Source organism: Penicillium manginii, assembly GCF_028828005.1.
Source record: "Penicillium manginii strain IBT 31320 chromosome Unknown utg000001l:1.0-3466041.0:1.0-3467806.0, whole genome shotgun sequence".
Lineage (NCBI taxonomy): Eukaryota > Fungi > Ascomycota > Eurotiomycetes > Eurotiales > Aspergillaceae > Penicillium > Penicillium manginii.
This window is the reverse complement of record NW_026643102.1, coordinates 1,618,291-1,634,715: the sequence shown is the minus strand read 5'-3', so window position 1 is coordinate 1,634,715 and position 16,425 is coordinate 1,618,291. Positions and strand designations below refer to the sequence as shown.

The following is a 16,425-nucleotide window of genomic DNA, read 5'->3' as shown; positions in this document are numbered from 1 at the left end:
ATCGATGGAGCCATTTCGGATTTAGTTTCTTTAGTTTCTCTAGTTTCTTTAGTCCTTGGCAAGCACCCGCCGGGTAAAGTGCCACATTTGCAAATACAAAAATACAGTACCGCGTACCGTACATGGAGTTTCGGAAAACTAGTGTGTAATTTAGCAAGCCGTATTGTATTAGCCGGGTATGTATCATATTCCTAATCCCACCCCAGCCCTAACCAGACCACGTCCCCTCGGCATGGTTCGATTACTGATCCAGCTATTTCCCATCACCCGGGAATGATCGGCCTGAATCTAAGACCTGAGCAGAAATTGATCGTCCTATTAGCTCTTAACTTGCCGGCACTGAGTTCCGAGCAAGGATTTCCCCCGTCATCTGATGCTAGCAAACATTCGCTTCTGCATTAGCACACAAAATTCCCTGATTTCAAGGACCCAAAAGAGAGTCCAATTTGTGATCAGGTACGGGTAATTCCGTAATCAACTCAGGGACCTACAGTACCTTCAATTGCGAGCACTTGGTCGCTTGGATTTGCCTCGTACTTTCAATATTTTCTCCACATACTCCATCCATGGCCCCCACGGTGGGGAGGAAGGGGAGGAAGGGGATGATGGACGGGTGGAGTCCCGGCTGCAATTGAAACAACAAAATACGAGATCAAATCAAAGCTAGTAAAGCAGACAGCATAGCTTTCTAGCTCCATTAGGATCCGCCACCTAGATAACCCAATCGCCTGATTCTCCCTTCCGTAATCCCGCGGACGCCACACCCGCAAGATGTCTAAGTTCATAACGTTCCGTCGACATCTCGTCGTATGGACATGCATACTAGTGAATCTTCGGCCGCCTTCGGGAAATTTGAAAATACACACGCCATGCCAAGACCCGCTAACCCTTCCCTACGCCTCAATTCGAAACTTCCCCGCGCACCGTATCTCCTTGTTGGGTGTTGAAGGCTGAGAGCAGGCCGCGTGGACTAATCTTTTTCCCGCCCCTCACTCTACTCTCGACTCTGCAGGTTTGGGGCTCTTGGCCCCTCCTCAGGGCTATTAGGGCTTACTAAAGCCCAGCCGTCGCGACACTAGTCTCGCATCGATATAGCGACTTCGTTGGCCACCGAATAGTCGCTTTGAGCCAATTATCTTGGCACGGGATGGAGCCGAGAAAGGCGAGGCGAAGAAAAAATCGACGCCGCGCGGAATAGATTAATTCAAACTATGCCGGGTATCTTGCTATTTGGCGAACAGCGGTCGTTCCTCGCACGGCTCGGGACAATGGGTTTTGTTTTCATTCCAAGGTTGCCGACTTCCATATGTATTGCGTATGTGGTAACACAACTGCCCCCCGTATTCCCTGTCAAACCATGGATGTACGTATGTACTCCATGGCTTGCTTGCCCCGGATTTTGGTCCCTGCGTTCCCGGGGAATGCTGTGTAATCGGGCTGGGGAGAGGGCTTCAGGAGCATATTTCGGAAACTTCTATATTTGCCGAGTGGCCTGCTCGATGCGCTGGACCTGCGTATGACAGCGGCGCCATAAGCGGGGGATAAGCACTCGTAATTCGGGATGACAATGTGCTCAAAGATGCCGTGTCTGACACTTTAAGTGATCTTTTCTGTTCCCTTTTGGAACGGGGCTGACGCCTTTGTAAAGCTTGGGTCATCTTTTGGAAGTCGTGAAAGAACAACACGAAGGTTCAGGTCGCCGCGCTGTGTTACCTTTTACAACAAGTTCGGTTGGTCCCTGCATCTGTAGAGCCAGCTTCGTCATATGACTTGACCGCTCTTTGAAAATTGGGCTTGACGCTGTTGGAATGCGGAAATGTGATGTATCTCATGTACTCCGTCCTTCGTATTCATATATTCAGGAACATGTTTATTTCAATTACTACCTTTGGGGCTTAGTATTATCGGGAAAAGTACTCCGTACCAGTATGATGTCAAGCGCGATGAAGTATGAAATTATACTATGTATCACAATATATCAAACAGAAAAAGCAAGATTTCGTTTCACAACATGCAGAATAATCATCTCATCCGTTCCAATTAGGATCCATTATTGATATTTCTCTAGACCAAGTGCATAACAAAATAAAGTCAGATAAAAGAAGCACATATTAAAAAGGACCAAAGGAGATATTCTGGTGTTTTTGACAGGCCAAGGCGTTGTCGGTGACTATTTACAGGGAAATAGGGGTGCTCAGAGTGAACGAGACAGGGGAGCCGGAAAGCTGGACCCAGACAGTGGTAGGGTCACTGCCGACCTGCTCAACGGTGAAGCCCTTGGTGTCGCTGGGAGCACTGGGGAAGGTCACGGGGATGGGGCTGCTGCAGCTGCTGTCAGTAGCAGAGACGGTGACGCCAGTGATCTTCTTGTTGCTGATGGTGTACTTCAGCGAGTAACCACACTTGTCACGGTTGAAGCGGGCCAGGAAGGAGGCGGACATGTCCGCGTGCTTGAGAGTGATCAGGGGCCAGGTGACGAGGCGAACGAACTCAGCAACTTGAGTCTCAACCCAAGCCTGGAAGATAGAGTACTGTCCAGAGACACCGTTGATGGTGATGGGAGAAACTCCGGTGTTGCGGAGATTGGCCTGGTGGAACATGTAACCGTCGTGGTGAAGACCGAACAGATGGCGCATGGTATCGGCCTTCTCAGTTGCGAGCAGGTCATCGAACGTTCCGCTACCGGCGGAGGTATCGATCCACTCCTGCAGGGTGCAGGCTGGAGTATCGCAGTTGTAATAGATGCGAGTAGCCCAGCGAGGGTTGACCTGCATGCCGTCGAAACCATCGGTAGAAGTCACAGTGAAGTAGGGCCACATCGAGTTCGCGGTGTTCAGGAGGGCAGGGCGGGTGTTGTCACCAACACAGTTCGTGATACCGTTGTCCCACCAAGCTCTCAGAGCATCTCCGTTGTGGAGACCAGTGATGGCAGGAGGAATGATACCGTTGGCAGTGAAGTGGATGCCCTGGTCGATACCAGTAGCCTTGAGCCAGGCTTGGTTGAAGCTAATCTCGTTGTTCACATCGAAGTAAGTGGCGTTGTTCTGCTCCTCGTGAGTGAAAGTGTGAGAGATAGATCCAAAGCTGTTCAGGTTGGCAGTGGTGGTCCACCAGTTCAGAAGGGGGTCCAGCTTATTGCAGGTAGTGGTCCAGTCATAAGCAGTGGGCGTTGCGGGCCACAAGTTGGTACCGGAGCCCAGGGGCTTCTGGAACTCGAGGGCAGTGTCCGGAGGGGAATCGTATTCAATAGCACCATCGTTACACTTGCTCGCTCCAGAGTCTGTGCTTGAAGAATTCTCAATGTTACCATTGCCGTTGTGGCCGACCTCGGGGAAGTAGATACTTCCAGCGTTCATCTTCGCAAGAATAGTGGGGATCCAGTCACGGACACCATCCATGTCTTCAGTGGTGATACGGAAGGTGTTACCACTGGGGTAGTAAATATCGGTCTCGAGGAACATGTCGTCGATCTGAGTGTTCAGGTTGACACGACGATATCCGGCGTACAGTCCACGGGTGATCCAGGTAATCCAGGCATGCTGCAGATAGTTGGAAGTAGCACTCCAGGTGGTGTCAAATCCAATGAAGTACGCCAGCTGCTCACGACCATCAAAGTTGTTGATGACAGCAGCAACAGAGTCACTTGCGGTGACAGAGTTGGCAGCAAACTTAGCAATTTGCTTGGTGGAAGTAGTGTTGCTGATGGTAGCCGGGTAATGCCAGAGACCCGCAGTGCTGACGCCAGCTCCAGTACGCAGACCAGAGGTGGGGAAATCGCTAATATCAGTGAAAGAGATGTCCTGCTCGACTCCGGTGTCACAGCATCCACCTCCCACAGCACTGGCACCATAGTTGGGGCCGGGGTAAACATCATATTGGACCATACGAACACTGTACGCGAGCTGGTAGGCATACAGCTGGTTCCACTGGTCGGTGGTCAGGGCGCTCTGGAAACCAGTAGCGCCGTAGTCGTAGCTGACCTCGGAAGCAACGACGATACCGCCGAAGTTTCCACCGGAGCTGGAGTTTAGAGCAGGCAGAGAAACACCAGTCTGGGGAACAATGAGGGTGGTGAAAGGAATACCATAGGAATTGAGACCAGAAGAAGCAACGCCAGCGGAGGCAGAGTCACGGGCAATCACAAGAATGTTGGCAGCAACATTGGCGTTGGTGATCGCCGTGGCAGTAGCCGTAGCCGAGATAGAAATACCAGTCGAAGACATGCTGGTGGTGACAGAAGGACTGGATACAACTGGCGAAGATGAGGCAGTTGAGCTCGAAATAGGCTTGCTGGTAGCTGAGCTTGAAGCAGAGCTAGAGGGTACTGTGCTGGAAACAGCGGAAGATGACGCAGAGGATGATGCTGCGGATGAAGAAACTGCACTAGTAGGAGTTCCAGAAGGTGAGCTGGTAGCCGGGCTTGATAGCGGGGACGAGCTAGCGGGCGAAGAACTGGCAGCAGAAGAGCTCAAAGGCGATGAAGTCACACCAGTGGAAGCAGCTGTGCTACTAACAGGAGTCGAAGTTGGGGAAATAGGCTGAGTGCTAGAGCCAACGTTCGATGACGAAACACCGGAGCTAACGGGATTTGAGACAGGAGAGGAAGTGCCAGTAGCAAGCGAGGAGGAAGAATGAACAGCAGAAGAGCTTGGGGAAGAAACAATTGCCGAAGAGGAAGTCAACGACTGGGACGGGACTGAAACAGAGCAGTCGGGGCAGCTGGATGAAGACGAAGAGGGAACCGAGCTCGATGAACCTGGATCGTCCGACGAAGAAACCGAAGTCACAAAGGTCGACTGTGGGGCGGTACTAGTAGATGAAACAGTCTCAACAGAGGAAACAATACCACTTGTCGTGGTGACAGAAATAGACAAAGAAGGAGACAATGATGAGGTCAAAGACGAAGTCAACGATTGGATAGTGGTAGTAACCACAGGAAGTGTAGTGGTAGAGTCAACGACAGCAGTGGTAGTAGTGTGATGACTCGGGGGATTGGGATGAGTAGTATGAGGACGCTCCCAGGCAATAACGACAGGCTTGTTCTTTGGCCACACACCAGGGCGAGTGTTGCAGGTTATAAGGCCGTAGAAACACCCAACCTTCAGAGCCCAGGTTGGAACGTGGACCATCGTGATATCGACCAGGGGTAAAAAAGTGCGAGAAAAATAGGAACTAACGCACCAGCACCATGCAATAACTAACGAGTGACAGGGTCGAGTGCAGAACGAATACACGAGGCTTGCATATCAACTCCTAGAAGGGCATGGTTGTTGACCCTTTTATGTAGTGGGTGTGGAGTACGCTGAAGTCTCCGAGGCCTATCGCCTTTACTGTCTATGAAGAAAGCTTTTTACGAAGGACAATTTCCACGATGCAGTCATCTTTCTCGGCCTCTCCATCGAGGCATTGTGGCGTGCCTTCATGGAGTAAGATTGATAGGATTGATGAAAATATTTCCTGGGGACCGTGAGCCTAGTGATCGGTTGATTCGGAACAGATCGATTTCAGAGGGCCATTGATCTATTCTAGCGGATCTTTTCGGTGTTCTTATTGGCTTGTTTGCGGATACAAACGAGAAAATTCTGTTCGGTGGATATCCTCTGCAGGTCTGTGATGCTTTCAGCCCTGGATGCATCTTGACTAGTACATCAAAGGAATATCATAAGCGAAAATGAGACAGAAAAAAAAAATACAAGGAGAAAAAAGAAGGTCAATCAGGTTAGCGAACTGAGACAACAAAGACGCTATTTTTTATCGGGCAAAAAGCACCGAAGAACTCAACAACTGTTCGGTGTTTGGCGTGGCCAAATGCATAGTACCGAGTCTATGCTCCAAGTCTAGCGTCCCGATGAGATTACCCACTTTTGGGGCTCATCGAAAGACATAGGCCCAGGTGGCGCTGCGCGGGGGTTGCAGATACATCAACCAGGGGAAAGACACAGGTCCAGACCTTGGCGCCGAGGAGTGCATGGGGGCGTTGAATGGTCCCTGGTCCCTGGAAAGTAAATATGCCAATAATATGTGACGGTATTAAGTGGAGATGATACTAGTAATATTGATTTGCAAATTCTACGCGGTCATAATTTCAATACCGGCAATGCGTTTCGTAAGTAATAATTACGAAGTTTTGGTACCGCCCGGCTAATTCTCATCAGGATAAGGCCCCCCCTCAACATCTCAACTTAGACTGTTTCCCATGGCTCCATTAGTACGTTAGCACCGGCGCTAATGTTACCGTGTAAATTCGAAAAAAAAAATTCCAAAAAATATCAGGAAAAAAAGATGATGATTCACAGAAAGCAGACACGCCGGCCGAGATTTTTTTGATCCATCAGCTGAGTGGATCGGCCTAGCCTAGCCAACACAGACTTGGTCGTGGAGGTTCTTGGCCCGTGTTTGGAGCCCACACCATGTATCAATTGGGGTTCCAAGACGGAGAAAGGCACGGAGGGTGGGAGGATTCAAAGTATCTCAATCATATTGACCTGTTCAAGTTAGCATCGGGTTGATAGAGGAGATGTCCACACATATATCTCGAGATTGGATAGAGAACAATTGGGGGTCGCTACATCCAAGTTTCATCTGCAGTTGAAGAAGACCTTGCAAGCAGCCCCCGTCAAAATGATACCACAATTATGGATCGCATGGGGAGCGGGGCTTTGGCTCACACATGGCACTGAGTACATACTAGTTGCAGCACGGGTCAAGTCCATCGCGTGTCTCGCCAATCCCTGCTGCATATCCCGGTGGCTTTCCTGGGCAAAGAGAAAACTTTGGTGGCTATTTTTGTCCTTTGGGCTCAAAAGTGTCCTTGTCTTGCAATCGAATCAAGGTACACACGGACCGTCATTCTCGACAGAGAGCCCAAAGAGTCAAGAAAAAGCGAGCGGCTGATACGAGCATCTTTTTGTTGTCTTTCGCGCTAAAGGAGGCAAGCTACAGTAGCTTTTGAGTCGGACTTATCCGTGACCGCAGCAAAGTTGTAACCTCGCTTGCTTCGTTGACATTTTTGCCTTTGCGCATATTCTCTCGTTACTCATATTATCTGCTTGAACTTCCGGTTTGCCGTCCAAATCTTGTTCTCTTTGACACTCGTTTTCGACATTTGCTCTTCCCACAGCAAGCTTCAAAATGCAATAGCGCTTATTTTCAGAAGTGGCAACTCATCTGACACAGAAAGGGTTTCACTCCATATCGTTTCAAATCCATTCGTTTCTCGTTTGCACTTTAAGTGTCTAAGGAGCCCCAAATTACATCGAAGAGAATCACCAACAATTTGCTATGGCGAAGATTCTCTCGGTCACCCCATTGGGGTGGAGCCAGATGAAGGATCACTGGTGGCAGTTTGTACGTTTCTCTGGTCTACTTTACAATCGACCATCGATTCTGGTGCATGATTAAGAGCAAGTGAAACGCTGACATTTTAATAATAGTTGATGATCGGAGTTTTGTTGGCCTGCATTGCCATCGGATCCGCGCATATCATATGGTCTTTGGTTTCAAAAGCAATTAAATCTTACAAGGTAAGCAGCTCACACATGGGAGAAGGTGCATCCTGCATACAATTACTCATATCGATCAATTTTCCTAGTCGAGATCGGTTCCAGACAAAATCCCTTCAAATGTTTCTCAGCGCCTCGAAAAGCTTGCCAACAGGAGTCTTCAGCTCACTGCGCCCCCAAACAAGCAGAAACCGTCCTCCTTCGGGGTTTACCTCGGCGCCTTCAATAAAACTCCTACGGAATCACAAAACCGGCTGTTGCAACAATGGGACCTCTTAATTGTCGACCCGTTCCAAAATGGAACTACACAGGCCATCACTCAACATGGTCAAAGCCGGGTGCTCGGTCGAATCGATTTTTCGCAAGTTGTCTCGCCAAAGGAATCAGCTCTTCTGGCCATTGACAGAATTGAAGAGGTTTTGGCGAACAACTTCAACGACACGGCATATTCTGGAATCCTGTTCGCCAATTGGGAAGATAGATTCTCTCCATCTGTCCAGGGGAAATTATTCGAGGTCATCAAGGGTCTCGGGTTGGAAGTATACCTAGAGACACAATCACCCAATTTCTTGACGAGCCGAAAGTCTCTTCAGAACAACGCCATTTCCGGCCTTGTGGTTCGAAACATCAGCATTTTGCCCTCTGGTGAAAAGCGAGACTATTTCCAAATGGCAAAACTGCAATCCACAATCAAGTCATTTGTCTCCGAATCTTGTATGCGAGATTTCGTTGTTCTTGCATGGGAAACCCTCGACAACGATGCCATTCCCTCGAATGCCATTATTCGACGCTCGATTCAGTGGTGTAGTTTCTACAGTGCCGTTTGCTGGATTGGCACCGAGGCTGCTTTACAGGATGCTGAATTGAATGTGCCTACAGTCGAGCCTCTCCCTGCATTCGGATGGTTAAAAGATGCCGATATCATGAAAACCCATGATACATGGCGCTCGAACCTTCACATTTCTCCATTTGCTGACACCCAGACTGGATGGGATACCATTCGTGAGCATTTCTCGGAGGTTGACGGACTTCTTGCTTCTCAGGAGACGGAAGCTATCTCGCCAGAGAGCCCAGGCGCCCAACTTCGCGATCCTCCAGAGTGGGTGGCTCAGGTGAAATCACAGGGAAGCCCACTTTCCATCTCCATGTCTGGCCAAGAATACACAGCGTTGGGCTGTTTCCCTCTTGGATCAGAATCAACGACAATGGCCTTCGCTGAAATCCTTCAGTCGCAACAACGCCTCAAGGGCCTCAGCCTTCTTCATCCAGTTCCAGCATCCAAGGTCCAAAACATCGGTCTGCTTCTTCGTAACTTTCAAGCGTCACTTGAAACTTCAAATAAAGATGAGCACCTTATTGCAACTATCAAGGAGCTGGCTGACAAGGCATCGAATGAATCTCTCAATGTCTACCTTGCATTGGACTCTGGGTTGAGAAAATCATCCGATGTTCGATTCTGGTCTGTTTATCAACTTGACGGTGACAACGATAAGACCGAAATTTTTGTTTCGAAGAATGCCCCTGGCTTAGCCGGAACTATCTTGCACACATTTCTCTCTGCAAAAGGGTTTTCGCGACATGTCTGCTTTGAAACTGAAGTCGCGATGGCAAGCTGGTCGCAGGATTTGGTGCCAGAAACTGATCTCCCTCGACGCATGACCCAGGATATCGATGTCCTCAGCCCGGAAGAGCGATTGCTGCTCCTGCAACATTTGTCCCTGACAGATTCGCAAACTACTCTCTCAGAGACTATTTGCTCATACATTCGCAAGCAACTCCTCGATACCCCCTCATTCGCCCTGTTGAAAGAACTCAACACTGTGGGTTACCTCGATGGATCTGTCTCTGCTGAGGAGCTGATCCAATCCCGCATTGATTGGTACAAAGAACAGGAGTGCCCGCATCCATCGGTTGCCAGTTCCCTTCGCCTTTTCAACCAGGTCGACGAACTTTTCACCCAAATTCTGAAGTACCACCGAGAAGATGAGCTTGCAGGCATCACCAAGGGTCTCTGTGAGCTCACGCAGGATGGCAACATTGATGCTTATATCGACATGATGACTCTTTCTCTGTTCTGTGCGGCGCGAAAGGGGGCCTTTGATGAGATCTACGCAGAGGTCACAGACCGCAACCCGCTCTTCAACCTTCACCCCGACCAATCGGCAGCCTTTGCGGAGTCATTCGCGCTCGGATCTCGCTGTGAAGCATATTTCGATGTTGCTCCCAGTGTTTTTGGCAAACTTTTATCTGATCGGTTCAGAGAACATTACACATTGCCGCAGAATCAACCCCCGGACTGGGCAAATGGCGCCACAGAGCTTGCGACTGCTTACGCAGGAGCTCAGATTGATGTAAACCCTGACGACAAATCGAAGCCCATGCGTAGCTACCAGCGCTTTACTTTCCTCAGTGTTTTTGCCATTCCCGCTTTGATCGACATTGTTCTGCTCACTCTGATCGGACGTGGTCTGTATCTTTCTGCTTACATGACCGTCGAAGAGCAAAATAGCGCGACTTGGGCATTAATGATTTCTCTGCTCCTCTCGGGAGGCATTGGTACAATGATTGCTTGTGGTGGCCCCTACTACCTCATTTCTATGGCGTTTGCTGCCTCCAACATGTTTGTCTTGATCCGACTCATTGCCGGTATTGCATTCACTATCGCTGGTGGCTTGGTCGGTTTCGTCGCCATCTCTAGCGTCAAAAGTCCTCGTGCCGGTATTATCTTCTACCTTTATCTGGTCGCGCTGACCATCTACTTCTCGACATTTGCTTCTCTCGCAAGCTTCAGTTACCCCGGTTCCACATTCCTGTCGGGTCGCAAGGCCATCATTTTTTGCATTCCGATCCTTTTCTTGTCCCCCATCATCACCACTTTCACCGGGCACGACTCTGCGATCTATCTCGCTGTAGTCTACGTTTTCATCGGCGTATTGCTACTTTGCCTACGATCAACTACCTCCAAGTGGGTGACTTGGTATCAATCTTTGCGACGGACGGATGATACCGAAATTCGCAAGTGGTACATCTCTGTTCACGGAAACAACGATGAGAAAGTCTTCGGAAGTATCAGTGATCCAGCTGCACTCAAACTCGCCCGAGAGGCTCTTCTCGAAGATGTGATGGCTGAGAAGAACCGCGGACTGTTTTCAAGGTCAACTACAGACAAGCTCGTCAAGGAGATTGCTCGCGATTGGGAATCCACCAACTTCCTTCTCGACTGGTACTGCCGATATGCCGATGTTTCCCGTCCAATCCCATTCAGTTCTGGATGGAATATTCAAACCAAAGTTGCTTTGGATGTCCTGCGTAACTCGCAGAAAGGACTCAAGCTACACAATGCCTTCGTGCACTGGCGCCAGTCCAGTAAGGAGATAGGCTGTGGTATTCTCTACTTCGTCATTGCTCTTCTCGACAAGTGGATAGAAATGCTGAGCGGTGATAAAAATCAGCCAACCCTCGGTTTTCTCGGGACTAACACTTCTACCCTCACGGCTGGTACCCTCACGGCTAGTAGCGTTGAGGCTACCGCTGATACTTCGTGGAAGCGTATGGCTACTGGATTTGCTTTGGCATATTATCTGATCGGCGCTGTTCTCATCGACACCAAAGCCCAAGAGCTTCATGAAGCTATTGGCGGCAAAGCACCAGAGGTCATTAGCGAGTCCAAACATATTCGCCCCTTGCAAAAGGGGGATATCCAATTCCGACGAAAGGTCTACTGGCGAACTCTCTTCAAGTTTCTCCTCTGGCATGTGTGGAGTCTTGCTCTGTCTACCGCTTTGCTTTGGACATTCCAGGCATCTAGAGATGCTGTGACTATGTTCTTCGCATACGTGCTCGCCTACACTGGTCTCATCTGGTACCAATACACCAAGATCTTTACCGGTCCCCACGCATTGAAACCACTCCTCACGGGAATTTTAATCGGATTGCCCGCTGGAATTGCTTTGAAAGTCTGTCTTCCCAATACCTTGAGTGATTATTCGCAAATCATTGGTCTAGGAAGTGCAACTTGGATTGTTGCCATTCTGTCCCTCTGGAATGCGAAAATGGGAATGCCCAATAAAGTCGACTCACTCGTTGAGATGGGCAAGATCTACCATGCTTTCACCACACCGTGGTCCGATCCTGAATGGTCCCAGCAGGAGCTCCAGAGCTTTTACGAGAGAGTATCCCTCCTTCCAGCTGACTCCCGTTTCCAAGTTCTGCTCAGTGCCCACCCCGGAATTGAGATCAAGCAGGCCCTAGTCAATCGCAGAGAGGAGATTCGTGTTGATGAAGCCTTCCCAAATTCCAAAGACATTATCACTCAAGCCTTGAGTCTTTGGGAGAAGAACGAAATACAAATCGAGCTTGTGCCTCAAGGTTCTCTCGGCCCCAGCATTCGAGCCTTAGGATGCTATAACCAGGGCATACTTCATTTGGCTATCAGTGTGAGAGGTCTACACGATGAGCGACTGGACATTAGTGCCAATTGCCAGATCATCGCGGAGACCATGGTACACGCGGTCGCAGAAATGATGCTCGGAGTCCCTCACGATTATGCCATGCTCTCTGAGGCAATTGTGTCCGGTGGTGTCTCACACACCATGGCTCGCCAACTCAGAGAAGAAGCCAATACTACTCTCGTCGTGCGGTGGGCAAAAAAGGAACTTCTGCGTCAGCTTTGCCTTGGCTTCGAGCCAGACCTTCATTGGGATAAGTTGACTGTCAAGGTCCGAACTGCTCTACTGAATCGCTGTCTGGGACTTCACGCCGATCTATCCATCGGCCAACACCAGTGGCTGCGAAAGCGACTCTGCCAATTTGACTCGCAAAGTCTTGATGTTCATATTGCGCGATGCAATCTTGGAGCTGCCACTGCGATCAGCATCCTCGACTACGCTCACTATGGAACTGGAGAGGCGGCTGTGCCTAAGGATCCTGAGACCACCGAGTACATCCCCTATGTCCCCAGGAAGCTGCCAGCGGCTATTTCATTCCTTCGCGCGCCATTCAGTTATTCTTATCACACGCTTGGCTCCATTGTCAAGTTCATCGTGGTTGCCTTGCTCGCCGATCCCGAATTTCAGAGAGAGTTTGATCATGTCAGTCAGTCTCTACCTACATTCGTGCGTGTACCATCGGTATTTCTGCTCAACACGGTCTGGGTCTATGCCAAGATCTGTCAAGATCTGGGATTGTCTTTCTTCTTGTTCCACGGCCGCAAAAACGTCAAGCAACTGTGGGAAGAGACCAAATCTATGACAGTCCACATCAAGAAGAGCAGAGTCCTCATTCAAAGCTTGGATGGAACCTTTACAGCTTTCAGGCACCAGGAGACCGATGGAGGCTTCAAGTTCTACCAATACGTTGGTGAGCACAAGACAGAGCCGAAAGAGGCAAAGGCCCTGAAATACATCAGCAGCTATTCCAGTGGTATGCTTCTTCTTATCAGACAAGAATTCCAGGGTGGAAAACTCATCAATGAGTACCATTACGACTACCACACCCCAGGAAAGAAGGGATTCAAACTGGGCAAATCTTCGACCAGCCGCACTCCCCTTGGCCGACGCTGCGTTCAGGGCCAGAATCATCTTCAGAGCATCGCTTATGACCCCAAGGGTCTCGTTGACAGGGGTTCGTACATGAAAGATGGAAACTTGATTAGCTTCAAGTACCACTATCGCAAAAATCCCCGTTTCGGTGACGAACTCCTACGCGCTGAATTCTCCCTGTCTCACATCACTGCCAATGTCGCCTGGTGTGCACCTCCTCTTCGTCATCCCGAAAAGCACAACCGATACATTCCACACTCGAAGGTCATGGAAGCGACATTCGTCCAACTCGGAAACGCCGATGTCTATGAGAGTCGCTGGCTTTATGATCACAAGTTCCACCCGACCATCTTCACCACCATCAATGGAATGAAGGTTCAAACCCCGCCCATGATTGAGCACGATTATCTCGGTGTTCTGGCCAAGCCGAAATATACCAGCTTCTTGCATGACAATCCTTTCCTCTTCTGCAAGAGTCTCCAGTCCAATGTCTTCACTCGTCTCTTTGGTCTGACCAAGAAGCGTTTCGCTGTCTCCACATCCAGGGCTCGCTCACTCATGTGGAAGGCATGGAAGGATCGCACTGATCTTGATGGTATTGTCGTTCGCTGGATGGATGATCGTCTGCTCCGCAAGGATAGTGTTCTTGCTCCTTACTGGCGCAGCCGCGACTGGGGTAACCTGACAAATGCTAAGAAGTATGTCAACCTTCGCGCAGATGCAATCATGGCTAGCACGGACCTCGATGACAACATTTCGAGCTGGACACCTCTGGCTGTCAAAATCAGTGATCTGATTAACTTTGGCCCTGGAGGTGATGCCGTTGTGACAACTCGCTCCAAGGACTTTGCCAACGACACTGAGGAGACTCTACACGTCATGGCCGCTGACAATGGTACTTGGCCCAACGAGGGTGGTGGTGTCTCTGCTTGTCGACGAGACATGATCAATTCTCTTCGCACTATCAAATGGCATATGATTTGCGAGTCTGCAAACGACTTTGGTGTGCCCAAGCATCAGACCGAGCAGAACATTCAGTCCTTGAAGCTTATCCCTCTTTGGGGCTTGGACTTCCTCACTCCCACCCACGGTCTCTTCCACAACAAGCTGGATTCGGAGGTAGACAACGTCACATCCGCTAGCGAGTTTGACATCAAGATGAACTTCATTCCAATTCTCACTGCATTGGTGAAGGGTGCTCGCGCTATTGACCTGTCCAAGGCTGACATTCACCGTGCAACTCGGGCTCTGGTCAACCTCAACACGTACTTCCAGGAATCGCGCCACTGGTCTCAAGTATGGAACAGCGAGACTGTGAAGCAAACTTGGCGTGATCTCTGGCTCACGCCAGACATGCCCAATGCAGTTCCGTCTCGTGAGTGGATGGACACTGAGCTTCCCACTCTCTCGTCTCTCGACGTTGCGCTGGAATTATGGTACCGCTACCTCTTCATCTTCTCTATTCCAGTCCCCGACAAGATCCCTGGTGTCTTCCAGGCTTCTCACCACAGTGTCAGCGCTTCATACGGTGTTGTTTGCAAGATCAAGCGTAACTGCACGCTTCAAGTCTGGGACCACGCCATCGCCTGGAGAGAAACAAATCTGTGTCTCTCATCTGCCTTGTGCAAGCTTTCTCCGTTCGTTCGGAATGCCCTTCTTGGATTGATGCGCATCACATCTGTTCTGACTTTGCACCACGCGGACATCATTCTCCCTTGCGCTGATTTCTTCAACCCCGGCTGGGAGGTGGAGATTGGAACTTGCCAGGGTACAATTGAGCATCGAAATACCTTCCGTCGCAAGATCGACCCCGTCGTCAATGGCATCACTGACATGCAAAAGTTCGCCCCGGTGAAAGAGATCAAGTCAGAACGCCCGACCGTCACCATGCTTTCTCATGTTTGGTATGCGAAGGATATTAAAACTGCGCTACTAGCTGCCGATATCATCATCAACCAGTGGAAGTTCGATGAGTATCACCTCGACATTTACGGTGCCATTGACAAGGCTCCGACTTATTCAACCGAGTGTCAGGAAATCATTGCTTCCAAGGGTCTCCGAGGTCGCGTCACCTTGAGAGGCACGGCTGACCCAATGAAGGTTCTCGAGAACACTTGGCTCTTCCTCAACTCATCCCTGTCTGAAGGTCTTCCTCTTGCCTTGGGCGAAGCTGCCTTGACAGGAGCTCCAGTCGTCTGCACAGACGTGGGTGCCTCACTGCGCGTTCTCAGCGACCCTGATGACTTCTCTCGTTTCAGCGCAGTCGTCGCGCCCAATGATGCCCAAGCACTTGCAAAGGCTCAAATCTCCATGCTAGCTATGCTCGGAGAGTGGAGCCAATACAGCGATGACAGTGAGAACGAGCCTCTGCCAGTCCTCACATCCTCACCTACCGCCGAGGAAGTAGCCGCCATCACACGTCGCATGTACTCGAAGAGCGAACAGCGCCGGAAACTGGGCATGATGACTCGCAATATCGTCCAGAAGTCCTTCAGCGGCGATCGCTATCTCCGCGAGCACGAGCAAATGCTTTGGATCGGAAAGTCCGCCAAAATGATGGCAAGTCGTGCAGCCGGCGACGCCATGGAGCCCACCGACATCGCGACAGCCGTCGAGCAAACCGCCACCGTCGAAGAAGAGGTCATCACCATCCCCCGAAACGCGGTGCACTCCTGGCGCTCCTCGACTATCTCGGGCATGTCGACTCTGTACAGTTCGGTCTCGAACTACCCTCTTCAAAGTTATCGGAACCGTCCCGTCTCCGATATTTCTGCCCTGAGCTTGAGCAATGTCTCCACGGATACTGAGTCTTTCGCTCGACTGCCTGTATTTGCGCCCCGGCGTTCTATGCTGTCGCAGACTAGTACGCCGGGTAACATGTCGCCGGCTGGAATGAGGTCGCCAAATTTGCGAGCTTCACTGGCTGGACAGCGTCGGCCTCATTCTAACGCACGCTCTATCTCGACCGCTGGCAGAGAACAGTTGCGTGGATTGAACCGAGAGGATCTGCTCCAGTACCGCAATTCGGATGTCAGCACTATCGTGAGAGAAGACTTCTTACGCTCTGGTATACATTTCAGTCACTGAAAAGACTGTATATGAATTTCCTCACATACTGTATATTTCTTTGTTTTGTACTTAATGTTTATTTGTCAAGATATCCTCTTTACCGTTTCTTTTTCTCTTTATTTGTCATTCCAAGCTTGGCTCAGATTGCATTCGACTCATTCCATATTACCAAAAGGCTAGTCATAATAGTGAACAAAAGTCAATGCGACTCTTAACTTTGAGCCTTTATTCAACTAGGGTATGCGAAATCCAGGTAGTTCCTTTATCATAATATTACATTAGTTGGAAATTTCCACTTGCTCATATAGGCGTAT

The 16,425-nt window shown here is 49.9% G+C and overlaps 2 protein-coding genes across 2 annotated transcripts; one reads left to right on the top strand and one right to left on the bottom strand.

The window, feature by feature from the left end:
- Positions 1-2,174: 2,174 nt before the first annotated feature.
- Positions 2,175-5,129, bottom strand: agd3 (putative extracellular serine-rich protein; the record flags this gene model as incomplete). Its single annotated transcript, XM_057097228.1, has 1 exon — positions 2,175-5,129. The coding sequence occupies one exon, from the start codon at positions 5,127-5,129 to the stop codon at positions 2,175-2,177; it is 2,955 nt and encodes a 984-aa protein (XP_056965721.1).
- Positions 5,130-7,281: 2,152 nt separating this feature from the next.
- On the top strand, positions 7,282-16,129 carry gtb3 (glycosyltransferase family 4 protein; the record flags this gene model as incomplete). Its single annotated transcript, XM_057097227.1, has 3 exons — positions 7,282-7,347; positions 7,434-7,523; positions 7,592-16,129. The coding sequence occupies 3 exons, from the start codon at positions 7,282-7,284 to the stop codon at positions 16,127-16,129; spliced, it is 8,694 nt and encodes a 2,897-aa protein (XP_056965720.1).
- Positions 16,130-16,425: the final 296 nt, after the last annotated feature.